Here is a 26,834-nt window from a genome sequence, read left to right as displayed (position 1 = left end):
ATCGTGTTTTTACAAAAAAAACAATGGCTTTAGTTGGATGTTTCATTAGGATTGAGCTGAAGCAACACCGGGGGAAAGGGGGGCAGGTATGTGGCTTGTGCCAAGCGGGCTTGGCTTGAGAGACCTTGTGGCTTCCTGGATATTCATGCTGTCCTTTGGGAATTATTATGACATTAACATTCATTGGCAACGTGCGCCTATCTTAAGATGCCTAAACTTGTCCATAAAAAAAATATTAAATGATCGGAGTAGGTGGCTGTGACTGTACCATTTCAGACAAGCCAAAGGATTCCCTCCAAGTGGCAAAAACAACACAGTTTGAAAAGAGTTCTGCTAGAATGCCTCTCCTGGATGCAATAGTTCTTTCTGTTTGGAGGGTATTTTTACATAGGCAACAGTAGAGAGTCTGTTCTGCTACCTCTCTATTCTGTAACCTTATTTTGCTGCAGTTGAGGCTTACCCTCAACAGCCAGAAGTTTAGGGCACTTCAAAGCGAGTGTCAAAAATTTCATCTCTCCACCACCACCCTGACCAAGAAGGCATGCTCTTCAGAAAGTAACTCATTTTACTTTATAAAGTAGGCTATCAGCCAGAGAGAGAAACAGGCTTCCTTCATTCAGTACAACTGAAATGCATAGCCTTTTTTTAAAAAAGCAAAATTCTCATTAATCCTGAAGACAGGGAAACACTATCAGGGCTTTGTTGATTTGCAGCCATATTAAGAATTGCACGTGTTGACTTTCTCTCACTAGCAAGTTTCAGTACTAATTGTTGGTTGTCAAAGAGCTTTATACACTGTGTGTCCGGGGATTAGAGCACCACAAGTCATGCCTCGATGTCCAGGAACCTTTGTGCATGTGCAGAATGCCCTTTCTGCTCCTACACTGCCAGTCTTAGGGCTGCCAATTCCAGATTGGGGAATTCCTGTAGATTTGGGAGTGGAACCTGGAGCAGGCAGGTTTTGGGGAAGGGAGGCACCTCAGTGGGGTATCATGCTAGAGTCCACTCTCCTAAGCAGCCATTTTCTGCAGAGGACCTGATGCCTGTCATCTGGAAAGCAGCTGTAATTCTGGGCGATCTCCAGGCCGCACCTAGAGGTTGGCAACAACGGTTAATGCAAGCCAGCTGGCCAGTCCTGAGCCTCTTTAGGGTGACATGTTGCCTGGTCCCGTGGCAGCTTCCCTACAAGAGACTCCCACTGATCCAAATGGGCTTTACTCTCAAGTAAAGGTGCAAAGGGGTTAAAGGGTCGCATTGACCCCTAGAGCTAAAGTGCGGCCACTACGCATTTTTACCACTGAGCATGCGCTTGTCAACCGAGAGCGTAACCAATCAGCACAGGGATGAGGCGGGAACACTGGGACGGTCCCGCCCCTTTCCTTTCTCGGCTCCCCTAGAGTGCGCTTGCGCAAACCCTCCCTCAGCTACTCGCAAACCTGATTATTGTATTATTTTTCAAAAAGGACTTACGTTAAGTTTATTTATTCACATCTCCAATGTAAAAAAAACCCGTGAACAGGAAATAAAAACGCGCAGGCCCCGTCACGCTTCCCGCGCCTCGGGCTGCGCATGCGTGCCAAAGAGCGTCCGTACCAAGTCGTCTCTATGGCCTCGCTCCTTCCGAAAGCCTATTTCCGCTTCCGTGTGATGAGCTTCCCGTTCCGGGTTGAGACTTGTGGGGGAAAGGGAGGGAGAAGGCGTGTCTGGTAGGTCGTTTCCCCCCTTTTTGTGGGCCGGGGTCTCTGGGGGGGCGGGAGAGGCCAGCCGCTTTGGGGGTGGGGTGGGGGGCCTCGTCTGCCTTTTTTCAGGCGCTGCTTCTTTATGGGGAGGGTTGAGGGGTCCTGCCTTGAGGAAAGAGGCAATGATCACATACACAATGTTGCTAATAGTATTAATAATAACAATGCTAATAATGTTAATATTATTGTTTAGAGCGCTCTACGCACGTTGTCCCCTTAACCCCCTCACCAGCAGCCCTGTAAGGTAGGCTGCTGTTATTGCGTCAGGTGGGAATTTAGGGTTCCCGGCCTCCAGGTGGCGACTGGAGATCTCCCGGAATTTCAGCTAATCTCCAGGCGACAGAGATCAGTTCCCCTAAAGAAAATGGCACCTCGGGAGCGATGGACGTTGGCATTCTGCCTGGCTGAGACCCAAATCTCCAGGAATGTACCAATCCAGGGTTGGCAACCTTAGGCCTGATTATCCTAGCTTGCTTAAGACCAACAGTGATGATTGCGAAGGGACAGTCGTCCTGTTAGGCTGTCCTAGCAAAGTAAAATCAAAGCCCACTGGCACCTTAAAAGGCTTCACAACGTTTATTTAGCGATGAGCTTTTGGGAGTCACAGCCTACTTCAAGTAGAGAAAACTGCCCTGGGAGATCTCATGGGGAAGGCTGGAGGTGGGGAGGAATCTCCCAATACAGTTTTTCCCATGAGACTTATGGGGGGAAACGTATTGGGAGATTCCCTACCCACAGCTTTCCCCATAAGATTTCCCAGTGTGCTTTCCCCCTTCCTATGCTTATCTGAAGTGGGCTGTGTGACTCACAAAAGCTCATCATGAAATGTTAGTCTTTAAGGTGACCCCGGACTTTCATTTTACAATCACTTAATCAGTTGTCAACCTTTGTTTTCATGATGGTGTTTGATGCGTGTAGAGTGTGCGTATAGTGTGTGCTTGAAACACTGTATGAACCTAAGAACACCTGAGTCCAACCCCTTATCTGTCAGTATCAGTCTTATCTCTTTCAAGTGGCATTAGCTGTCCAAAGATGAGGTAGGCTTGTTCCCCTGGGAGCCTTATTCTTGTTAGGGTATTAGCTGTCCAAAGTCTTAGCTGGAAGTCTTGCATCTTCTACTACCCAGACTTTTAAACTGGAGAGGCTGAGAACTGAACCTTCGTGTAAAGCAGATGCTGTATCGCTGAGCCATGTGCACTCTTGAGCTTAATGATAAGTCAGAATAGTTGCTACTTCCAAATAGCAGCGGAAGGGGAATACATTGTATAGTGCTTGTCTTGCTTTGTTTATACCCCACCTTTCTTCCCAATGGGCACTCAGAGTGGTTTATGTCATTCTTCTCTCCACCATTTTATTGTCACTGCGATCCTGTGAGGTAGGTTAGGCTGAGAGGGTGTGATTGCTCCAAGATGAGCTTCCGTGGTAGAGCGGGGAATCAAACCTGGGTCACCCAGATCCGAGTCTGTCACTCTAGCCACACAACTCTGCCTTTGTCGTCACATTAAAATTGTTAGCCTGTGTTTTAAAGATTGTGAGGTAATGTCTATGAAGTTTTTTGAACTCCTCCCCCCCCCCCCTAAAAAACTTCTGTAAATGCTTTGTGCTTATTCTTACTCTGTTTAGTAATAAAATGGCTTCACAGTGGACTTAGCCACAAACGAAATGTGGGAAGGAGGCCTGGCTTTAGATGCAAACCTTGTTTGCCACAAGATGGTGTTCTCTTTCTTCTTTTGTGCAGTGGGGGTTTTTGAGATCAGACTGTTGGCAACTGTTTTGAGGCCAGCGATTGCGACAGATGAGTGTTCTTTCCAAAAGGGCATTCGCTTACAAATGGTGATGACTGTTTTCAGGCTTTCAGTGGAGGTGTGACAGAGTTTTTTGGTGGATGATAAGGAACGGCTCTGTAAGCCATGGCCTACCAGCTGTACAGAAACACCACGCTGGGGAACAGTCTTCAGGAAAGTCTGGATGAGCTCATACAGGTAGGGGGGTCTGCCATCTGAGTAGGGTGGTGGTCAAGTAACTATGGCATTATCCTGGCAGAAATCTGACACAGGTATTTCCTCGAACATCCTGCCCCTCTGGGGCAAGGAGACCTTCCCCAATGCAAGAGACTCTTCCACCAGCATTGGAGGAAGGTTCTTTGTGCTGAAGGAATGCACCTTGTTAGCTGGGGTGGGGGGAGTGGTAGGATGCAACCCACTCTCTGCACTGCTGAGAGTTGTGAAAACTTTGTGGTTTTGGCATCGCTGTTGCTGCAGCTGGCATGCCTAAAAAACAACAACTAGGTTTTAGAGCATATTTTTAAAAACGTTGTTCACCCATAAAACTTTCTCTCTTCCCTTTTCAGTCCCAACAAATCACTCCTCAACTTGCCCTTCAAGTGCTACTACAGTTTGACAAAGCTATCAATTCTGCATTGGCACAACGGGTCAGAAACAGAGTGAATTTCAGGGTAAGAAAACAAGATGCTTAACAGGGTGGCAAATGACTTTTTGTTGCACAATAAGTAAGAGTAGTACAAGCCACAATAGAGTTGTAGGTGGATGGAGGAGAGGTTGATCAGTGGCTGCTAACCGTGGTGAACCTCCATGTTCAGAGACGGTAAACCTCTGAATACCGGTACCGAGAGGCAAAACGGAGGAAGGGACTCAGCCTCTGTGCCCTATTGATGTCGACCAGCTGGTCACCATAACAGACAGTATGCTGGACTAGATTGACAGCTGACCTGATCCAGCAGGGCACTTCTTATGTTCTTAAGGAGATTGAAAACATTGTTCTAGCTTGTTGCTACCAGTTCTTTAACATTTATAATATTAAGTTGACGTTACAATTGTATGCCGTTTTCCCTCATTGACTTTAATTGGAGTAACCTTAAAGAGCTGAACTGTAAATAAGCGGTTGCATAAGTTGGCAGCGTCTCAGCTTCCGTGGTATTACTCATTTGTTCAGAAAGATAATGCTATTTTTTACATAGCAGGTTTGCTCTCGTCTACTGATTCCTCTATCCTCTCCTTAAAGACTCAACATGAGTTTTGTTAAAACATTAATATAAAACCTGTTGAAAAACCCAAAGAAACCTTCTTTGAGTCCAGTAGCAGCTTAAAGACCAATTCCCCTCCCCGCCCCCCGACTATAGGCTTTCATGAGTCAATGCTCACTCCATCATGTCCAAGCGAGCAGATCAGAATTCTCGTGCTGATGCTCTAATCCCAACAAGTTCAGGGTAACGAATCTTCCCACCGTGCCTCAGGGGGGACATGGGACTCTTGCCTCGTTGCAGCTGCTTGTTTTCTGCATTTCCTGTCTCTGTGTCGATCTCTCAGCTCTAGTCAAGCCAATTGCATTTTACATCCGGGCTCCCACTGGCCCTTCTTTATAACGCCCTCCCACATTTTCATCTGCATATAAGAGCTGACGGATCTTCATTCTCATTTGAATCTGACAAAGTGAGCTTTATTTCGGGTGGGAAGCCACGCTGGCCTGCAGTAGAACAGCAGAATTTGAGTCCAGTGGCACCTTAGAGACCAACAACATTTTCATGCTTTAAGCTTACAAGAGTCAAAGCTCCCTTCTGTACCCTAAAAACCTTGTTGGTCTCTACGGTGGCACTGGGCTCAAATCAAAGTGAACAAAGTGTGTATACACCCTGGAAAATTGTGTTACACGATCCAGACGTTTTTCTTCTGCTGGAGACTGACATAGCTGCCTACCTGAAACTACTCAAGCAGCACTATAACGCCATCTTTTTCTGTTATATCATGTTGATCTTTCTTGTTGACATTGGTAGAAATAAGCCGAACACACCATAGTTTAACAGTCTTGAGGCAAAGTCACAGGACCAACCTTGTCTGCTTCTCCACTTAAATCTAGTGTTAGCATCATGCTCTGGCAGTTCCCAGCATTCTTCGTTCTCACAATGATATCTTCCTCTTGGTGGTTCTTTTAAGATTTGGGGGAGAGCATGGGAACGCAGTGGGAGGGGGGAGAATGTGCAGCTGACCTAGCTTGTCACACGTCCTGGATTTTAAGTGGGTCAAGCAAGAAAGGTAATAGCATGATGAAGCAGGTGGAAAGAACAGTTGAGCTGAAGCATAGTTGAGGGGCTGAACAGAAATAGCTCTCATTTGCTTGTGCAGCTACGTCTCGCCGTTCAGTTTTCCCCATTTACTGTCTGATATTCCCTGAACTACCACAAGAGGGCACTAAAAGTACACCCTTTCTCAACATTGCCTGGCCCAGTATTTGGTGGCCCTCCAGTGTAGAAAGGGCTAGCAAGGTTGGCCGAGATTTTTCTGTCAGCTTTAGTGGTATTACATGTGTAATCCGCCTAGAGTCTTGGTGAGAAAGGTAGACCATAAATAACATAAATCAATAAAAAATATTTGCTCAGATCTTTTTCTTCTCCCTTCCAAAAAAAAAAAGGGCTCCCTAAACACATACAGATTTTGTGACAACGTCTGGACATTCGTCCTGAATGATGTTGAATTCAGAGAAGTCACTGAACTCGTGAAAGTGGATAAAGTGAAGATTGTAGCCTGTGATGGAAAAAGTAAGTCCTGCGCCAAAAATACAAGCATTGTGGCACCTTAAAAAGATGCACAGGTTTATTGTGGTGTAGGTTGTCATGGCCTAGAGCCACTTCGTCAGATGATGTCTTTGGTTGGCAGGTGTGTGTCTGCATTTTAAAATGTAGTCTTCCTTGTTCTTCTAACTAAACACTTCAAGTGGGTGAAAGAGAGCGTGGTGCCAGCCCACAGTTTGTGGAGATACCAAGAACAGGTGGCAGAGAATTTTAGATGCTCATTCAAGTTAGTTTTTAGATCTCATGGCTGCAGAGAAAATAGCAAATTTCTTGATTTATTTTTTTTTAATCTGTTCGCTCTCTGTTGAAAATTGGTCAAGGCCATTTATAGTAGGCTTAAATACCATAACACAACCCCCCCCCCCCCAAAATCACAAATACGCGAATAAGCAAAATACCTTGGCTGCATCTGGAGGTATGGAACCAGTTTGGGACACAGATTTTTTTGGCCTCTGGTGCAGTTTGTTCCATCAGAGCGATCCTTAGTTTGCTTCTCCTTTCTCTCCAGAACCTTTTTGTGACCTGTATTTACGTTTGTGGTCCTCTATTTTTCCTCTGTGCTATCCATGGATCCTTGTGAAAGTGTTAAATTCTTTTAAAACCCGAATCTGGATGACAGCACAAACTATGTAAAGCAAATACTGGCTTACAACTGGCACAGTGTGTAAGTATGGATTTCTGGGCTGTCCAGAATACTTCAGGCTGGCAAAGCTCCTTCCAGAATGTGTACTGAGTATTCTTTACGATGCTTGGTGCGTTGCTGTTCTGTCACCTCCATCCATGGACCAGCACCATGGTCTGGATCCTGTTGAAAGTCTCCAGAGGTGGAAGCGATTGCCATCAGAAAAGAACTTGTTCATCCCTCACCCCATTTGCAGCAATCCAGAATTTTGCCATTGTGGGGGGGAGGTTAAGAGAAACAGCATGGTGGGGGAGGGGAGATCTGGAAACCTCCTGCTCCCTTCCGTTGCTGGGAAATTTTTGCAGTCGTCCCCCCCACCTATAAATACCCCACTTACCTGCTTGTTTATATAGAACTTCTTGAGTAAAGGTCTGTTGGAACAGTCCAAGAGTACATGTGAATTTTGGGTATGTTGCTTCCTATATCTTTTAGATTTCTGGGCATTTTGGCCCACACAGTTTAAAATATTTCCCCTATATATTCATTCATGAATGAATGTGTGTTTGTGTAAAAGAGAGAGAAACTGCACCTAATGAAGTGAGCTGTGTTCCCCAATGCTGCTGCCACAATACATTTCTGAGCCTCGAAGGTGCCTTTTTATTTAGCTTGGGGTTTTTCCCATACATGTCAGCTCTGGAAAAATCTGCTCCTGTAAAAAAAGACTGAAGCGTGCCTTAAAAAAAAAATCAGTTTTCCTTTGTTGCACAAATATGACTCATGCAGCTACCGATGGTGAATCAAATGGTGAGGCGTTCCAGAAGGTGTGGTGTGACTCCAGCCGTTCTGAATGCTGGTGTTCAAAGCTGAGAACCTGGACAGGAACTTCACGGGCTGGTTTGCACGGCAGTTGATCCCTTTGGAACAATGGTAGCTAATGTATGCCAAGGCCTGCATTTCTTGGCAGGCTGCTGCCTCTTCCTCTGTCTCAACCAGCGTGCCAAAGAAAGTTCTTCAGACATGTTTGAATGGTTCCCATTCAGAAAATACCAGCTGTCATGACACGGGTAGGGTGAGCAAAGAGTTTTCCAGGGACTAGTGGAGGAGACGAGTCGTTGGTCTTTTCTGCACGAAGCTCTGGCCCCATGCTGCATCCGTTTCTATCCAGACTTCTGCACGCCTGGGGAAAACACCCCACTTCAGTCTCCAAACTGCTTCCTAGACTTTTTAGCATTCTGCCCAGTGAAAGGCGGCATCTGCTGCAGGATCCGTCTTTCCCTGACTTTTCTGTAGCCCTGCGCACGTGCCCCGGGTTTTTTTCCAGCCAAGACAAACGGGGGCGTTTTTTGAAGTGCAGAATGAGGCCTGGCACTGGCCCTCCCTTTCGCCTTCCTCATTGGTTGAACTTAATCCAGTTTTTTTCCTGAATTAAAAAAATTAAATAGCAATTCTGCAATGTTGGTGCCTTAAAGGGAAAAAAAACCTTGCAACTGCCATTGGGAAATGCTGCAACAAGGCTAACGCGAAAACTCTGCAGAGAGCCCTGAATCCCAGTTGATGTTTTGATGTTTTATCCTGTGCTTCCCCTACGTTCTTGGGCATTTTAAAAAAATTTAAACAGCAACCAATGCCGCACTGGTGTCATTAAAAAAAAGAAAGGAAAAACCCTTTGTAAGGTTCCTTAGCCTATCAGCTGATGAAACAGGAGTTCTCATCCCATCAGCTGAGGAAACTGAGGAGTTCTCATCCCATCAGCTGAGGAAACTGACCTGATCTCAGCCGATCAGCTGATGAAACTGATTATGTCCTCAAAGCCTGCAGCAGAAACAGGGCATTTTTCTAGTGCGGAAATAAAAAAAGACACCCCTTCAGTTCAATTCCCTCAAAATGTAGAATTAAAGAATTGGAGCAGTGTTGGGCCAGAAACAACGAATCAAGTGGATCCGATACTCATGGGTTTATGCAGAAAGCCCGATGTGAAGTTCACCATGCGGAGAGGCCAGTTTTTGCACTGAAATGCTTTATGCACCCCCCCCTTCCTGAAGGGAGGCCCTATCAGTGGAACATGAATCATGCAGTCTGGGGCAGCCTTTTCTTCTATCCTAGTAGCATTGCCAGTATAGCATTTTACTAGTTAAAAATAAACTTCAGCCCTTCGTTTACATGAGAAAATACAAAGGGGAATGTTTGTCAGTATTTCATCCTTTCTCCTAAAAGGGTGGGGCTGCACGCATGATTCTCCCCCACCATCCTGCCCGGGCCGTGGTCAAAAACATCAGTAAGATGTTTAGGTTGAGAGGGTGAGTGGCTGGCCCACAGTCCCCCGGTGAGCTCCATGGAAAATGGAGACTTCAGCCCACATCTTCATAGTTCTGCTTGGGCTCTCGGCCACCCCCTGCTGCCCCCCCAGTTTGCGTGTATGTATTTGCTTCATTCATAGCCTGTCTTTCTCACTGAGATTTAAGGATGACTACAGAATTAGAAAGCGATGCAATAAAGAGCTGTATCCTTGAAGAGAGCAACAAAACCAGATTACCAAATTAGAGAATATATCCAAGAAACAATTCCTTTTTACCGTTCATCTCACTTTTTACTGCCACCTGGTTCTTTTTAAAAAATACCCTCTGTACAACTCCCTCCATTCCACTTCTTTGGGTGGGAAGATGAAAACAACTGGGAGCCTTCTGAGAACTGCACTTCTGTCCCTTTCATAAAGGACTGAGGGCTTGGGGGCGAGGGGGGGGGATCGTATCCTTAGTGACCCTGCTTTCTTGAGCGGAGTTGCTCTGCAATCATCTCAGTGATTTACTTTCTTACATTCGAATTGTCTTTCTGCCTTTTGATTTTTAGATTTATTTTTAGACTCGCAATTGTTTTAATTTGCTTCCTGTTAACCATCTTTGGCGCCAGTATGACTGAAAGACAGTCTGCAAATACAGTGAATTGTGTTTGCGTCCATCCCTTGATTCAAGAAACTCTTGAGGGATACTTTGTTCTTTTCCAGTGGCTCCTGTGAAGCGGGTATTCCTTGGAGAACTCTTGCAGAGGGGCAAACAGGAGAGGAGCGTGAGAACCCTCACAGATTGGGAAGCGCTGCCTGTAATTCAAGAAACGGGTGCCCCTTCTTTCCAAAAAAAAAAAATCAGAATGCACAGGGGAACTACCCATTACTCCAAATAGTAGCATGTTATAAAATAAAAACCAGAATGATAAATATGACACAACTCAACCAATGTGAAAACTGTGGTTTAAAATAAATAAGTGATAAGAGCCATAAAACATTTTCAGTAATAATCAGCGGTGTCTTTACAAGCAGCCGTCACAACAAGGAAACCAGAGCGGAAGTCAAGTGCAACCGTCCAGTGCCAGCTGAGAGAAAAGTGCCTTTCCTGGTGTAAGAATGACAAGGGAGGCTGCTGCAGCTGGGCCTTCCAAGGACAACTGTGCCGTAACTGTGGTGCTACCACTGAGGAGGCCCTGTCCCGAATTGTCACTTGCCTCTGTTCGTTTGAGGAGGGTCCCCAGAACAAGACCTCCAGCAGTGACCTCCAAGTGCAGGCAGGGCGGTAGCAGTCATCTGTTTTAAACTGTGATCTTTTGTTTTCATCTTTTGCCAGTCTGTCCTTAGTTCTCTTCTTCTTGCTTCCAGATACAGGTTCCAATGCAGCCGAGTGAAGGGGAAGGCGGCCTTCCATGCCAGCGTTGTCTTGTCGCGCTGCGCTTCTTGGAAAGGCGCACGGCCAAGGGACTGTGTCGGTGACACTTTTAATGATGCAGACATGAGTAGTCCGTGCTGGAATCCCTCGTGGAACTGTGGTGGCAAGATCTCTGCAGAGCGTCTTTTTTGAGTTCATCTCCTAGGGCACAAAGACAACAAACCTTTGCTTTTTTTTTAAAAAAAAAAGATGAAGCTTTTAACTTCTCCAATAAACCTTTTATTTAAAACGGTTAGGTGAGAGTGGTAATTAGGCCTGGATTCTAAGCTGAGGGTCTGTTCCAAGCAATCTACACTCAGCTCTCTTTACACAATCCTGAATACAGCTGCAATCCTAACATTGGAAGGGCGTTAGAGGCCATCTAGCCCAACCCCCTGTTCGTTGCAGGAAATCCAAAGCTTAAAGCATCCCCTGCTTTCTGCTTGCAGACTTCCATTGAGGGAGAGCCCTCCACCACCTTGGGTCATGGATTTCAGCGCTGGATGTCCTTAGGAGGTTTCTTTACCCTGTAACTTTCCAGGCACCCTCTAAATTTCAGAGTTTCGGCTCCTGAAATTCTGGTTTCAGGGAAGTCTTTTTAGGGCCGCAGTGTGCCTCTTGACTCGGTTCCTGTGTTTCACCTAGAATGTTTTGCTTTGAAGGCTTGCACTGGACCGGTATAAAAAGGCAATCCAACAGTGAAAAGCCAGCGCTAATATTAACCAAAATGCAGTGTGGTTGGGTAATCTCTCAGGCATTGGGTAATCTCTCAGTCTCTCAGCTTCTCAGGCATTGCCCAATGAGGTGTGATGTCAGATTTGCTTTCCTAAAAGACAGCGTAGAAATGGCTGCCGCCTTTCCCTGAAACACACTGTTGCTTGGGAGTATTTGAGTTGTTGGGGCAAGGGGAGATATCCAACATCCTGCATGAACTTAGAACCCATCTAGGACACACACAAATTTTTTGCAATGTGCGGAAGGCGTAAGTCTTATTGGTGGCTGTTGGCTTAAGTAGAACCTCTGTATATAGGATAGCCCTGGATAGGCCAGGTGATCCCAATCTCGTCAGCTCTCGGAAGCTAAGCAGGGTCAGCATTGGTTAGTAATTGGATGGGAGACCTCCAGTGAAGTCCAAGGTTGTAGGAGCAGGCAATGGCAAACCACCCCTGTTCATTTCTTGCCATGAAAAGCCTGCCAGGGGTAGCCATAAGTCAGCTATGACTCAAAGGCACTTTCCACCACCATACAGGGGTGGTGTCGCTCAATGGCAAGTGCAGGAGATCCACAATGGGTGAGGGTTGTTGCTCCCCCCTCCCCCATTTGTGAGTTTCTCAAAGATGCCTGGCTGGCTGCTGCAGGAAATGGGATACTGGGCTAGAAGAATTTGGTTTTTGAAGGTAAGGAAGTTATTTTTAAAGAATTACACTGTACACAGAAGAGCACAGAAATGTGTGGATTAAATCATCTCAGTGCTTCCTTATGTTAAAAGTTGTATTCTGGAGAGGGAACGGGCGTCTTTATCATAAAGGAATAAACACCCTTTGAGAGCGAGATCTCCACCTCTTGACAGCTCCTAGAACACAGCGGCAAAGGGACATGCCTGTGGCCCGGGAGTCCCTGTTCGAGTCTTGCCCGTCAGGCAAGCCGCTCACTTTAAGCCTCAACACATCTGTAATACAGGCATAATACTCAATACAGCAAGATCATGTACGTAAAAAGCATTTGACCCTGGAAAGCTCTGTACAGATGTGAAGAGCAGCTTGGGGAGCAAAATACATGTGGCATCTGAACTTCCTAGAGGCTTCTAGTCTTCCCTCAAATAAATGTCGTGGAATGCTTGGAATCCTTACTAGCTGAGGAGGCTATCATTGGATTGGGGTTCCAAAAGAATGTTGAACAGAATTGTGCTCTATGTGGTTTTGGTGCACCTGAGGGCATAGCAGTGTTTGCTAAGATGTGGGTATGTTTCCAAGGTCAAGGCTGCACCTCTTAGTTCCTGGTCTGAAGGCACTTCCGTTACACCTAACAGACACAGCTGAGCTTTGATCCATCGGGGTGCTGTAAGCAAATGGAAGCAGGCCCTTAAAATGGAGAGCTCTTCATTTGACTCTATGTTTGGAAGGGGGGGTGCATTTCCGCTTTTCACTTTTTTAACGAACAGGTACCCCAGTTTCGTCCCACAGGTATTCAGCTTATGGTTGTAGCTGGTACAGAGATCCATGTGTGCCATATTTTTTTAATGCTTCCCTGCTGCTCCATACTCTTATTTTTAACACTGTCATTGTTCAAGCTTGGTGTCCATGTTAGTTTATCTGCAACAGTAGAAAACAGCAAGAGTCCAGTAGCACCTATAAGACTAACAAAATTTGTGGTTGACCAGGAGCTTTCATGAGTCACAGCTAACTTCTTCAGGTACAGCTAGAATGTGAGGCCCTCTGTCCTTATATCTTGGAGAGTGGCGTGATTACAGAAGCCAAATGATAATAGTGGCTACCCATCTTGATCTAAATCCTTAGTCTATTTTCAGTTTTTTCTACCTTGATATTTTCTCTCCCCCCCCCACCCCCCCCCTTGGTTGCAGCACAGCTAGCTTTCTGGCCCTTCACGCCAGCACATCTGCAAGCAGCGGTTTGTCAGGTAGGCAGAGATCCCATGAAACTCAGAGTGTTTCTGGGGCAGGCGTTGGCTCAGAACCTTCCACATCCTAAGCTCACATCACAATGACATTTAAGATCTGGTTGGCACTTCTGTGCACCTTTCGAACTTGATGTCTCCAGGGCTGGTTCCATTGTTGAGTGGGGTGGGGCAGGGGGAGTTGTTCAAAGCAAAGTGAGCTAACTGCATTCCTGGTGCTTTAATTTATAATCCAATTGCTTTGTTAGCAAATCTGTTCCGAAGTGTGCACCCTGCGGTACTGCAGTGCTTTAGAACGACAGGAGACCACATTTGCACTACCTGTTTTCAACCGGTTTCGCTATCCTGCTCCCTTTTACTTCCGTGCACTCCAGAACACATCCTGAGAACTCTGCCTTCACAAAAGTAGACATGGGCACGAATTGAAATACGGATCAAATTTCGTGACGAATTGGGTCGATTTGTGTTTCGTGAAACGTGTTTCTTGGGGCCGCGTTTTTCAAAAAGTTCAAGACTTTTGGGGCTGATTTGTTCAATTCATGAATGATTCGTGATGCCAGACAGGCTGGCACCGATCCATTGATTCCCTAGGCAACATACGCCTGGAATGTCTGCAGACCTTTTGTCGCCATTGGAAACCCCAATCTTAGCCCACATAACCTTGATAGACAGCTCTCCCTGCCAACTGGAGAGCTTCCATTTTACCCTATACAGCAAGGAGTAGGGGGCTTAACTTCCTAGGCAGCTGAGGAGATGGGCCTTCTGTAGCCGTGGGAACACCAATCTCATCCCTCCAAACCCTTTTAGGCAGGTCTGTCTGCTAACCAGAGACTTCCTGTTCTGCTCTATGTGAGCATTTCTTATAAAAGGCACAGCTCTCTGTGCCTTATGTAAGTTCATGATTCATGGAATGCGACGAAACACAAAACGCTCATTTCAGTTTTTTCCCATTTCGTGCCCATCTCTGCCAACTGGAGAGCTTCCATTTTGCCCTATACAGCAAGGAGTAGGGGGGTTAATTTCCTAGGCAGCTGAGGAGATGGGCCTTCTGTAGCCGTGGGAACACCAATCTCATCCCTCCAAACCCTTTTAGGCAGGTCTGTCTGCTAACCAGAGACTTCCTGTTCTGCTCTATGTGAGCATTTCTTATAAAAGGCACAGCTCTCTGTGCCTTATGTAAGTTCATGATTCATGGAATGCGACGAAACACAAAACGCTCATTTCAGTTTTTTCCCATTTCGTGCCCATCTCTGCCAACTGGAGAGCTTCCATTTTGCCCTATACAGCAAGGAGTAGGGGGGTTAATTTCCTAGGCAGCTGAGGAGATGGGCCTTCTGTAGCCGTGGGAACACCAATCTCATCCCTCCAAACCCTTTTAGGCAGGTCTGTCTGCTAACCAGAGACTTCCTGTTCTGCTCTATGTGAGCATTTCTTATAAAAGGCACAGCTCTCTGTGCCTTATGTAAGTTCATGATTCATGGAATGCGACGAAACACAAAACGCTCATTTCAGTTTTTTCCCATTTCGTGCCCATCTCTGCCAACTGGAGAGCTTCCATTTTGCCCTATACAGCAAGGAGTAGGGGGCTTAACTTCCTAGGCAGCTGAGGAGATGGGCCTTCTGTAGCCGTGGGAACACCAATCTCATCCCTCCAAACCCTTTTAGGCAGGTCTGTCTGCTAACCAGAGACTTCCTGTTCTGCTCTATGTGAGCATTTCTTATAAAAGGCACAGCTCTCTGTGCCTTATGTAAGTTCATGATTCATGGAATGCGACGAAACACAAAACGCTCATTTCAGTTTTTTCCCATTTCGTGCCCATCTCTGCCAACTGGAGAGCTTCCATTTTGCCCTATACAGCAAGGAGTAGGGGGCTTAACTTCCTAGGCAGCTGAGGAGATGGGCCTTCTGTAGCCGTGGGAACACCAATCTCATCCCTCCAAACCCTTTTAGGCAGGTCTGTCTGCTAACCAGAGACTTCCTGTTCTGCTCTATGTGAGCATTTCTTATAAAAGGCACAGCTCTCTGTGCCTTATGTAAGTTCATGATTCATGGAATGCGACGAAACACAAAACGCTCATTTCAGTTTTTTCCCATTTCGTGCCCATCTCTGCCAACTGGAGAGCTTCCATTTTGCCCTATACAGCAAGGAGTAGGGGGGTTAATTTCCTAGGCAGCTGAGGAGATGGGCCTTCTGTAGCCGTGGGAACACCAATCTCATCCCTCCAAACCCTTTTAGGCAGGTCTGTCTGCTAACCAGAGACTTCCTGTTCTGCTCTATGTGAGCATTTCTTATAAAAGGCACAGCTCTCTGTGCCTTATGTAAGTTCATGATTCATGGAATGCGACGAAACACAAAACGCTCATTTCAGTTTTTTCCCATTTCGTGCCCATCTCTGCAAAAAAGGTTTATTGCTATTTTTTGGCAATAGCACATGCCCAGAATTTGACTTGATTGTAAACCCTCCTACACGTTTGGTATCATGATTGATAATGTTTTTTTAAATAACATTTTGTGCTCTTATGTACACTATAATCCTTCTCCTCCCACTGTTTTTTTTGTTTAAAAATCGAAGTGTCGATAGACACAGGGGTCTTTTATACCCCAAGAATGGCCTATTAGTCTGTTGCAGCAAAAATAAATAGGGTCTTATGGCACCCAAACGACTGAGAAGCTTTTGTTCTAGTGTAAGTTTTTGTAATGTTGCTCTTTCCCAGAAAAGCTTTTGCTAAAATAGCAACTTGCTAGGCTGTTATGGGCCGCAAAACTCCACTAAATGGAGAGGAAATTATAATCCCCCGTCCAAGGTACTAGTGGTACAAATTACCCCAGCATGTTCAGAGTTGTCATATTGCAATAGCTGTTATCAGGTGGTACTGGCCATTCAGTGTTCAGTGTATTCCCAGAGTTTTTCTTTTGGTAGTATGACGTGGCTGAATAAGGTTGATGGGTGGGGGGACTACCGGAAGAGCCCGTGAGAATTAACGTTGGGTATTGCTACAGAACCCATATGCCATCCTTGTATTTTATAAATATACTGCAAACGATTTCCTGCACTTTTACACTTTTTCCATTCAGTGGAATGTGTTGTTGGATACATCTTGTGTGTTAAAACTGAGTGCGTTGGGGTTATAAAGACCCCCAATGTCAGATCAGTAGCACAGAAAGGTTTCAGCACACCGGACTTCGTAATGGTTTGTGGTATTGCTGTCTGCCAAAAAGCTACTTCCTGAAGCTCACCCTAGCTTGTGCGTGAGTTTGCTCTTCAAAGAGACATGTGGCAATATCGCTGTATAACGTTACTTCCTCTGGGCTGGGAATTCCCATCAGGTTGGGGCATGCTGTTCCTGGACTTTTTACGTCTTACGAATTTTATCTCGTAAAATCAACATTGACTTTGCAATTCATAGTTGATAATGTGAGCGTCTTATTTACGGAGGCATTTTTTCCGGGTTGACAGCTGCCTGCGTCTGTTACACGGCAGTTGAATCAGTGGAGGAAGATGTTGTTGAAGGAAGGAATCGATAGGTTTGGGCTCATACAGCCGTTATCCCTCGACCCTTGTAGCAAGAGGTATGTTGTGTATACCTCTAAGCAAGGAGTCAAATAGAACCTGACCCCAAAACCAGGTCTTTTCAGAACAGAATTCAAACCTTATTAGTCAGCCTCTGTTGAGCCCGAACAAGAAAATCCACGCCACTCGTTCCAAATAAGGGCTTGAAAACAAAAGAATAAGGTGGTAATTCCACTTGAATGGATCATTAGAAGGGCTGTCTCAGAGAGGATGGCGCAGAGTTGTTTTCAGTTGCTCCAGAGGGTCAGGCCAGAAACAACAGGTTAAAATTAAAGCAAAAGGGTTTTCGGCTAAACATTAGGAAGAATTCCTGACGGAGTGGTACAGTTTTCCTTGGGAGGTGGTATTTTCCTCGGAGGTATTTAAGAAGAGGCTAGATGGCCACTCGCATCAGTGCCAATTCTGTGACTCAGTATGAATGTATGCAGATTGGGAGAGGGGGGGCAGGAAGGGATGAGCCAGTACTTGAATTTCGTGGCCCTTTCTTACATGCTGATCACCACTTTGGGATTAAGGAGGAATTTTCCTGCAGGCCCTATTGCCTGGGATCCTGGAGATTTTTTTGCCTTCCTCTGGTCATAGAGAGGGGATTCTGGGGGCGATGAGGAGGGCAGGTAGCTTTGAATTTCCTGCATTATGCAGGGGGTTATACTAGATAACCCCTGAGGTCTCTTCCAGCTCTAAGTTTCTATGAGCTCAGGCTAAAATCTGGGAGGATCTCTGTGTTTTGTACATCTGGAGTTCTCCCTCTTTACAACTTCAGGAGGAGCAAACAGGACAGTAAACTGTTCCCTTTAGGGTCAAAGCTGCAACCCACAGGCAGAGTGCGCTTGAAACACCCCAGGATAAATCCAAAGTGACTCCAGGGAAAGGTTCTCAGGTGCTGAGAAAGACTTTTCTCTGTCTAAGACCCAGTTGGACAGCGTTGGCCTTGATGTAGCAATGGTCTGACCCTGAAGTAAAGCCATGTCCTATGCTTAGTGCACATTCAAGATGTGTTGCAGTATCTAGTGAGATATTCTAGACACTGACTTGTGGAACTCCCTGCCACATGATGCGCTGGCGGCCACTGCTGGCTTGGATGGATTAAAAGGACTGACAAATTTATGGAGAATAAGCAACAGACCTCTTGGCCATTATAAATGGATTGGACCTCTAGCTGAAGCAGGATGCCTGTTCTTTGTCAGCTGCTGAGAAGCAATCGGCAGAGGAGGGCTGTTATATACAGGCCCTACTTCCTGGAGGAATGCCGACCCACATGAGCGGCCACCTGGAGTCTGCCGTGGCACAGGCTAGACTACTTTTTTCGCTGTGTATGAGAGCTAGACCTCGGTAGGCCCATTAACTTGCTCTGCTCTTCGAGCCAGATGCAGAGAAGGGCTGAATGGGCTCACCAACCCGCTATTATCATTTCAGTTAGAGGATAACCTGACCCAGAACAGAATGGCATGGTTTTGTGTGTTGAGCAGGAGCTTAGTGGCTGGAGATGTTTCACTACAAGTTGGAGGGAAGAATGTGTAAATGTTGCCTTCATCTCTGCTTGAAGACACCTTGCTTTGTGGCTGTTGGGTGTGTGCGTGTGTGTTAGTGTGTGTTAGTGTTGCAATCAGGTCCAGAATAACATGGGGCGGCACAGAAGGCAATCTAAACTCCCCTCTGTCTGGAGGTCAGGGGGCGGGGCCACCAGCCATGTGACCATTTTCAAGAGGTTCCAGAACTCCTTTCCACCGCGTTCCCGCTGAAAAAAAGCCCTGGATCTGTCTATTCTCAGCCTCCCGCTATACTAACAAAAACATTTTCGAGGAAGATTCCAGCGTGTCAGTGTTGGAAGGACTTGTTTCTGGGCACAGTTCAAAAAGTAAGTGGCGTAGGGCCAGGATTGCCAACTCGGTCATAAACCTGCCCGATTGGTTCTGGCAAAGAGGTTGAGCCACCTTTGGGTGCCTGGGCCCTCACAAGCAGAAGGGTGGTGACTGTGGACAGAGTCTTTTCAGCGGTTATGCTTTCTTCGTAGAACTCAGTCCCTATGCCTATTTGCTGGTGCCAGCATTGGTGGTCCTCAAGTGCTTGGGAAAAAATTCCTGTGTTCATTTATTTCATTTTGACCCTGATCATCTTTGTTGTTCTCCTCTGAATTCTTTCCAGTTCCTCTCCCATGTTGTGTTTGCACGCAGCCTGATTTGGCTTCTGTACCCCAAAGCTGTGCCTCATTGCTGTCTCCCTTTTGGATGATGATAGAGCCGAGGAATAGAAAATCATGAAATTGTTCGAGATTTTCTATTCCTTGGCTCAGTCATCAACCAAAAGGGAGACTGCAGTGAAGAAATCAGAAGAAGATTGAGACTTGGAAGAGCAGCTGTGAGGGAGTTAGAGAAGATCTTTAAAGATAAAGATGTCTCTCTGGGAACCAAGATCAAAATAATCCAAGCTATGGTATTCCCCATTACGATGTATGGATGTGAAAGTTGGATGGTGACGAAAGCTGACAGGAAGAAAATTGATTCATTTGAAATTTGGTGCTGGAGGAGAGTTTTGCAGATACCATGGATGGCCAAAAAGACAAATAAGCAGGTTCTAGATCAAATCAAGCCTGAATTCTCCCTAGAAGCTAAAATGACAAAACTGAGGCTATCGTACTTTGGTCCCATCATGAGAAGACAAGATTCTCTGGAAAGGTCAGTAATGCTAGGAAAAGTGGAAGGCAGAAGGGAAAGAGGAAGACCTAAAACGAGACGGCTTGACTCAATAAAAGAAGCCACGTCCTCCAGTTTGCAGGATCTGAACAAGTCTGTTTTGGAGGTCCTTCATTCATAGGGTCACTGCAGGTTGGAGGCGGCTTGACGGCACATAACACACACCCTTCAAAGCTGCCTCTTCACTAGCAAGAGGAAGCCTGGGACATGGTTTCGAGATGGATTTTGTCCAATCTTAATTTATGTTACCAAGTAAACGGAACTCTTATCGGAGAAGCAGCTCCCTAACTCAAGGAGGCCGGATCAAGATTAGGTTGGGAAATGAAGCCAGATTCTTTTGTCCTTATCTTACTTCTTCCTCTTTATGTTTGTAGACCACAAACATTTCCAGTGTTTAACCAGCAGAGCAAAGACAAATACACTTTTGCGCGAGGCGCCTTGAGTGTAGGCTGCTGAGCTTTCAGTAAGCTGAAAGTAAGCAAGGCAGGGAATCAAGTGTGTGCACAAAAGAGTTGTTGATTTTATATAGTTGAGTCTACAAAGCTAAAGCCGGCATGATTCCTGTTCCCCCCCAGCCCATCCGAAAAACTTCCACGGGTCTATTTTCTAGAATTCAAGTTTACTATTTTGGTTTGTGAAGGTATTGCAGCTGAGCATGGAAGCGCTCCCTGGAAGAAGTCTTTGGGACCAGGGGAAGCTTTGGGACAGGAGCTATCATATCACCTTCTTAATTACTCTGACTTCCTCCCCTGAGGTGGTGAAACTACGTGGTTTGGCGGGGGGGGCACATGGTCAGCGCTCAAACGCAGCTACAGCTTTTGCCAGCTAAAGGAAAAAGGAATGTGTAGACAAAAGCAGACAAGCATGGTTGAAATGTGGAATGAGGTTTGGTCCTGACTGGGAAGTCGATGGAGTCAAGTGAAACCCAAAGGTCCAAAGTAACAAAAGCGTAAATATGTTTCATAGCCTGCTCTCTGAATACTCTGTGGACAGTGGCCTAAACAGACCAGGTTCAACCTTCCTCCTGCCTTAACCAGAGTAGAGATCATTTGTCCAGGAGCACACGTGATCAGCCTGCAGGCAGCCAGATGTGTGGAGGGGCAGCTCAGCTGTGACCAGCAGCGATGCAGGATCAAATCAGGTTCTTTAACACCAGGATTCAATCTGTCATGGATATGGCTAGAACTATAGGGAAACAGTTGCTGCATATGACCGAGAAAGTCATTGAAGATGCCTTTGCACACAGAAACAAGATTCGCGGTTTAAAGACCTTCACAGACTGGGACCTGCATACCTGCGGGACCGCCTCTTCCATTACATCCCTTGCAGGGCATTGTGTTCTACAGACAAGCAACTCCTGGTAGTCCCCGGCCCGAAGAACATCCATCTGGCCTCAACCAGGGCCAGGGCTTTTTCTGCCCTGGCCCCGGCCTGGTGGAACACTCTCCCGCTGGCGATCCGGGCCCTGCAGGACCTGTTACAGTTCCGCAGGGCCTGTAAAACGGAGATGTTCCGCCAGGCCTTTGGCTGAGTGCCAGTGGATGTCCTCCTTCCATCTAAGACCATCGCTTTTTCTGGGGCTGCCCTCAGTTATCTACTGTGCCCATATACAGACTCCCAAATATTTATTTAAAAAGCTGCACCTGGACTATTTTAATGACTTTAAAAAGATTATTATTGATTTTATGGTTTTGTGATTAATTTGCTGTGTTTTATGAATGTTGTTAGCCGCCCTGAGCCCATTTGTGGGGAGGGCGGGGTATAAATCAAATAAATAAATAATAAATAAATAAACAGGGCTAGCCAGGCCCCATAACTCGACAGGCTACAAAAGGAGTCTTGGGGCCTAGAATACAACCACCTTGGAGATGAGTACAAAACAATAAAGTTACACAGTTGTGTTGCCATGTGTAGATTAGGAGAGCCATCTGACTCAGCTCTTTTGGCAGGGCGTTATTCTCACACCCCTATGGAACATCGCACCTGCATTTGTGGATTACCTACACTGGAGAACCTTTCTCACTACCTACTTTATTGTCCATTATATAGTGTACCCAGAGCTAAATTTTTGGCCAGAATCATACCAGTGACAAACACATACTCTGAAATTGAGAAGATTGTGTTTTTGTTATCTGACACTGATAATCATGTGCCCTATAGAGTCTCTCAGTTCGCACTCGCAGCCAAAAAGGTAAGATCTAAAGTGGTACTGAATGAGGCCGCTTCGTGATCCCTGGGATAGTTTGGCACACTGTACTGTTTTAATTAATTTTAGTAACTTTTATAAACTGTGATAAGTGACTTAATTGTTTATTAATCAATGCCTGGGACCTTCTTGTGTTTGGATAATATACTTTTTTTTGGACTCGTGCAATTGCTCTCTTTGAATGATTTATGTAGTTATAATGGATGTCGATTGAGCCGATATTAAGATTGTCGAATAATTATGTTGTAATAATAAAGGCTTAGAATGGAGGCAGAGGCTCCGTAATTGTATTACTTGTGTCCAATACCTGGTAGTAGACCTCGAACGTTTTCTGTGGTGTTGCCAGGAGTCAAATGATTTGATCTCGGAAAGCTAACTAGAAGCTCGGGGCTTCTTAAGTGCATGCCTGTATCTGAATCAGGCCCAATCAGAGTCATCCAGACCTAAGCTGGTTGTACTGGGATCCCTGATGCTAAACCTCAACTCTCTCCCACTCCTGGCCTTGCTGTGCCTGACAACTTACAGGATTTTTCTCCCAGCCTGGCTAACTTCCAATGTCTGAGGCTAGCTGGGAGAAAATAGGCTTCAGCTGGCAGAGGACAGCAAGGTAAGGCAGGGGATGGGGACCAAATGGTTCCCTTGTCCATGCGCTCTGTTGTTATTTTTTTTAAAGAAGTGTCCCTTGCTTTGCTTGTAAATGGGGGTGGGCTTGTGTGTATAATCCCCCTCCTGCAGCTGGACTCCTTTAAAAGTATAGTAAAGACATCTGAGAGATCCCCGATCAGCAGTTCCCTCAAGCAGAGGGAGTTCATCCAAACCTTTCTTGTTCCCTCTGGTAAGTTGGGTGTGTGCTTACTCTCTACTATCCCACGAAGATGGCAGTGTCAAGCTGTTAACTCTGTCCTCCTCCAGTCTGCACAGAAAGCAGAATCCCTGTGGCCAGAGGTGGGACAAAGTCTTGGCCTCTTTCCGTGTTCCTCCTAGCCTCTGCAGCTTTACCTGTCAGTAAATCAAAATCTTTGTCCCTGCCCAACAGGTGCAATCCCAGAGAATATAACTCTTTTCACACACAAAACCTCTACTTATATAGAAGCAACTTAAAACAGGACAGTGGTTTGTGTAAAATGGCAATGTTGCATACAGAAATGCCAATCTGGACCATCATGTTGGGCAGGATAATTGGCTAACTATTTTGGTTGGACAGCATCCCTCTCTGGCTTTTATTTGCTGAGTCATTTTCCTCATTGCTCCTCCCATTGACTTAGAAAATAAGACTAGATGGTAAACTAATGGATCAAAACAGGTTTCAAGTTGCTCTTGCCTGCTGGAAATCATTCAGATTCGCAATATGTTTGTGTGTGAGACATCTTGATCAATAGAAAGTAGCAGTTGGAGCGTTATTGATTTTCTCCCTCCCCCATGAGCACTCACCCCTGTACATTTTTATTGTGCTAACATATCACATCTCCGCCTAGTGTCCTTTGCCCCACCTAGATTTTATAATCATTGTCACTCCAACAATTGCCTTGTGCAAAAGTGGAATGTTCAAGGCTGATTACAGATACTCCTCCCATTTTTATTGCAGATACTTCTCCCGTCTTTATGATTGCAGTATATGTAACAACGACGCAAAGAGAGGAAGAGGAAAAATATGAGGTTATGTTAGTTTATTGTACATTGTTTGTAGAGTGAGCTTAGCTAAATCCAGACTTACAATTTTACAAAATAAAAGTTGATAAATAAGAAATAACACAAAACCTAAGACATTTGCCCTTGATTTACATTTATGGAAACGTGTATACGTCTGTAAAAATGGGTGGAACACCTCCATATCCGCATAATATCTTGTAGATCATATAACTACACAATATTGTAGCAGCAATTGACAGAAAACCCTTAACAAGGAATATTTCTTGTGTCAGCCCAGGACATCTACACTACACTACAGACCTAGACTAGTTTAAGTTATTCCTCCTTCCCCTCCGCTGGTAAAGTGCATGAGGTTTATGAGGGGAGGGGGGTTATCCGAGAGAGTGCTTAGCACCCACTTGTCAGGATTGGGGGCCATGAAGCCAGCATCGACTTAAGTGATCTGGATCAGGGGACCCATGAAACTGGGCCGCCTTTATTCCCTGTCCTCCTCACCAAATTAGAAAGGTGCGAAACACACCAGGAAGGCGTGCTGCTTTGGAGACGCCTCCAAAAGCCATCCATTCCAAAGCCTTAGAAGCGCTCGTTGCAGTCGCCCCCCTTCTCACATGGGGACTCCTCTTACACTAATCCTACCTTTTCCAGCACAGCAATGCAGTGCAAAGGTGGGGGCATATCTACCTGTTGAAGTTCTGCCTGTTGAACACTTGAGAGTTCTTTCAGGAAAAGATGGCACCCCTTACCCACAAAGCTTCAGGTTTTGGCTGCCTTCTGCAGCCTATCTGTTTATCTTCCCTGGTCCAACCTCTTTTTACATCAAAAAGGAAGATTACTCAACATCTCTCCCCCCGCCCCCGCCAACCCTTCCCCCAGAACTGGAAATATAAACTTTTTAAAAAGTTTTCACATGTCTCCCTTGGCTAGTCCAGGCACTGTTTGCAAGTGCCTTCTTGGGGCATCTCCTGTTCTCTAGCCTTTTCTGTAGCTGGAACCTATATAACGCTACCTCGTCTGATCGCGTTTACTAGGACAAGTTTGCATTCTTGACTGGCTAGTTTTTGATGGCTGCTGGCTACTGTCTGTCGGTTGCACTCTCTGCGTTCTTGAGCTGGAGAGCAGAGGGGACTGACAAACAGCTTAGCAGTTGGAGAAGTAGCCGTGAAGGCGAAGCACGTTGCAGCGAGGTGAAAAAATAGCCTCAGGGGGGACACTGAGGGTCCTCAAAGAATGGAGGAACTTTAAAGACCAGTCCTCGCAGGCAAGGTATCTATTTATTCCCAGTTTTTTCTTCATCTCAAACAAACCGGCTTTGTTTTAAACAAAACAAACACAAAGCCCTGAACACCCCTACGGCTCAAGGAAGAGTGTAACAATTTTGTAGGCACACATTCAGAAATGACAGCCCCTTATTTTCTTAGCAGCTCATTCCTGGATTCCAGAAAGTGATGCTGCGTGCAGCTTTAGCAGTTTCCGACAGGGAACCCATGGCAGAGGAGCAGAATCATGGCTCTCCGCCTTGTTGCATGCTTCTACTACGTGTGCACATTGAACAGACAAGGGGGAATGATGGCAGAGGCCGAGTGAGTGACACATTGCTTCTTTCTTTGTGTACAAAAGTTGATCCCGATGAAACGGCATTTTGCAAGGTGCTCTCCTGTGCCCCCCCCCATGCCCTACCTTGCTCTTTGCGACATCCATTGACTCGTTAAAATCTCACCATTTCAGTCCTGATCAGAAGTGACCACCGCTGTTAGAGTACGACGGGGATTGAGCTGCGTATGAAATGCTGTCAGGTTCTAGATCGTCCCCTTTTTGGTGAACAGGCTTGAATGCCCATCAGAGCTCCTTCCCGTAGATCGCCTTGTACCGCAGATACTCTTCCAAACACTGTATGGCAGATTCATCCACCATGGGATCAAATTTGTTGGCTATGAGATGACGCTGATGGATGATCCAGTGGAGGTCACCCACGCCGTAGACACACACCGCCCTCTGGGAGACCCCTGTGCAGGGAGGGTACGGGGCCCCTTTGCCAACATCCCCCTCTAAATAGGACCACTTCACCAGCCTTGCAATGGCATTCATGTCCGTGAGATCGTACTTGTCGTTGGAAGACACTGACCCCGGCACTCCCGGCATCCGGTGCAAAGTGGCCCAGAGGTGTTCATCTGGACTGTAAGTGTCCTTGCTCCACTCTAGGAACTGTTTTGCCGTAGGGTCTTCAAACAGATGTTGCACGAACTCCCTTGTGACCACGATATATGCATTGCCGGAGAACATGGGGGAGCTGTGCGGAGGTGGGCTCTTCTCGGTATTGGTCCAAAACACAGAATCCTTCACTTCGTGGTGATATTTCCAACGTGCCATTTTACCGGAAGACGGTCTCTCTGATTCCATATTATTCTGCTGGTTCAAAGCTTTCAGGGCACGGACAATCTCTGCGTTGGTCTTGATAGGGAAGTCCGTCCCACAGGTGTTGAGTAGGTACTTCCATGGAACCTTGCTCGCCAGGAGGTCTTCCATGCAGTTCAGATCGGCTTGGACCCTGGACCAAGAAGCATACACTACCTGCTCCAGTTTAGTTGCTATAAAGACATTCTCAAAGCAGGAGGCGATTGCTCGAACTGCCTCTCTGAAAAGTTCAGGGGCCTTCCTGTCTACGTGGACACAGTACACATTCTGAGGGGCGTAGATGGACCGTAACAATCTTTCAAACATCTCAATCTTGTCATGGATCACCATGGAATAAGCGATGGGGAAGTCTTCTTCCTCTTTGCTCAGCGGGAATTGGATAAATCTCCTGCTTTCTTTGAAGATGCCACAGTTCTGGGTCATGGCCAAGTAATCTCTCTCAGTTAAGGAGACCTTCTGGTTTTTCTTTTGCAGCCTCCGCAGAAGGGCTTCCTGGACCGCTTTGGCATCTCCTCTGGTGAGCTGCGAGCAGTTGATGTCGTTCTTGGGAGAGAGTCTCAGAGACTGGTAGAGCTGGTCCTTGCAGAGTTGAGTCTGCGGATCTTTGGTGTCTTTGCCCAGATCACCGAACTGGCACTCCCAAGAGGCATATTTCAGTACCACCGTGGCAAACAGCATCATGGTTCCCACTGCCAGGAGACGTAAGATTTGACTGAAGAGTTTCCTTTCTGAGCAATACATTTCGTGGGCAGTGGAGAGAAGCAAGCTTTTTACTGCTTCTCAGCTTCTGCTGTGGGGTATAAACACCTGCTCTCTAGCTGGCGAACTCTGGACAGACTCAAAGGTCTCTTTTCAGAGTGAACATCTCTTTGGTTGCAGCAGGTGCTCTAGGAGTGTTCAGCTATATGCAAATGCAACCTGAGCTACCTGAATTGTCAAGTGCAATTCAGGTAGGGAGGGGCCACGAGAGCACGACTGGCCAGCCAGATTTGTTCACCCCAGAAGTGTCGCAATCCTAGCAAGGTGAT

The 26,834-nt window shown here is 46.1% G+C and overlaps 2 protein-coding genes across 2 annotated transcripts; one reads left to right on the top strand and one right to left on the bottom strand.

The window, feature by feature from the left end:
* The first annotated feature begins 1,648 nt into the window (after positions 1-1,648).
* On the top strand, positions 1,649-10,891 carry GTF2A2 (general transcription factor IIA subunit 2). The gene is made up of 5 exons (XM_055002695.1): positions 1,649-1,706; positions 3,590-3,721; positions 4,090-4,194; positions 6,165-6,291; positions 10,593-10,891. Exons 2-5 carry the CDS (start codon positions 3,650-3,652, stop codon positions 10,616-10,618), a joined length of 330 nt encoding a protein of 109 aa, XP_054858670.1. The 5' UTR covers positions 1,649-1,706; positions 3,590-3,649; the 3' UTR covers positions 10,619-10,891.
* A 12,505-nt stretch (positions 10,892-23,396) lies between these two features.
* GCNT3 (glucosaminyl (N-acetyl) transferase 3, mucin type) lies at positions 23,397-26,686 on the bottom strand. The gene has a single exon (XM_055003000.1). It carries the CDS (start codon positions 26,545-26,547, stop codon positions 25,231-25,233), a length of 1,317 nt encoding a protein of 438 aa, XP_054858975.1. The 5' UTR covers positions 26,548-26,686; the 3' UTR covers positions 23,397-25,230.
* Positions 26,687-26,834: the final 148 nt, after the last annotated feature.

The sequence above is a fragment of the Eublepharis macularius genome, chromosome 18 (assembly GCF_028583425.1).
Source record: "Eublepharis macularius isolate TG4126 chromosome 18, MPM_Emac_v1.0, whole genome shotgun sequence".
Classification (NCBI taxonomy): Eukaryota; Metazoa; Chordata; class Lepidosauria; order Squamata; family Eublepharidae; genus Eublepharis; species Eublepharis macularius.
The sequence above is the reverse complement of the archived record's forward strand: the minus strand, read 5'-3'. Positions and strand labels throughout refer to the sequence as shown.

Excerpts from the sequence above, each read along its gene's own strand:
- GTF2A2 (XM_055002695.1), top strand. The coding sequence starts at position 3,650 with ATGGCCTACCAGCTGTACAGAAACACCACGCTGGGGAACAGTCTTCAG. Across the intron at positions 4,195-6,164 it reads GAAACAGAGTGAATTTCAGG|GGCTCCCTAAACACATACAG; the intron begins GTAAGAAAACAA and ends AAAAAAAAAAAG. Across the intron at positions 6,292-10,592 it reads TGTAGCCTGTGATGGAAAAA|ATACAGGTTCCAATGCAGCC; the intron begins GTAAGTCCTGCG and ends TCTTGCTTCCAG.
- GCNT3 (XM_055003000.1), bottom strand. The coding sequence starts at position 26,547 with ATGTATTGCTCAGAAAGGAAACTCTTCAGTCAAATCTTACGTCTCCTG.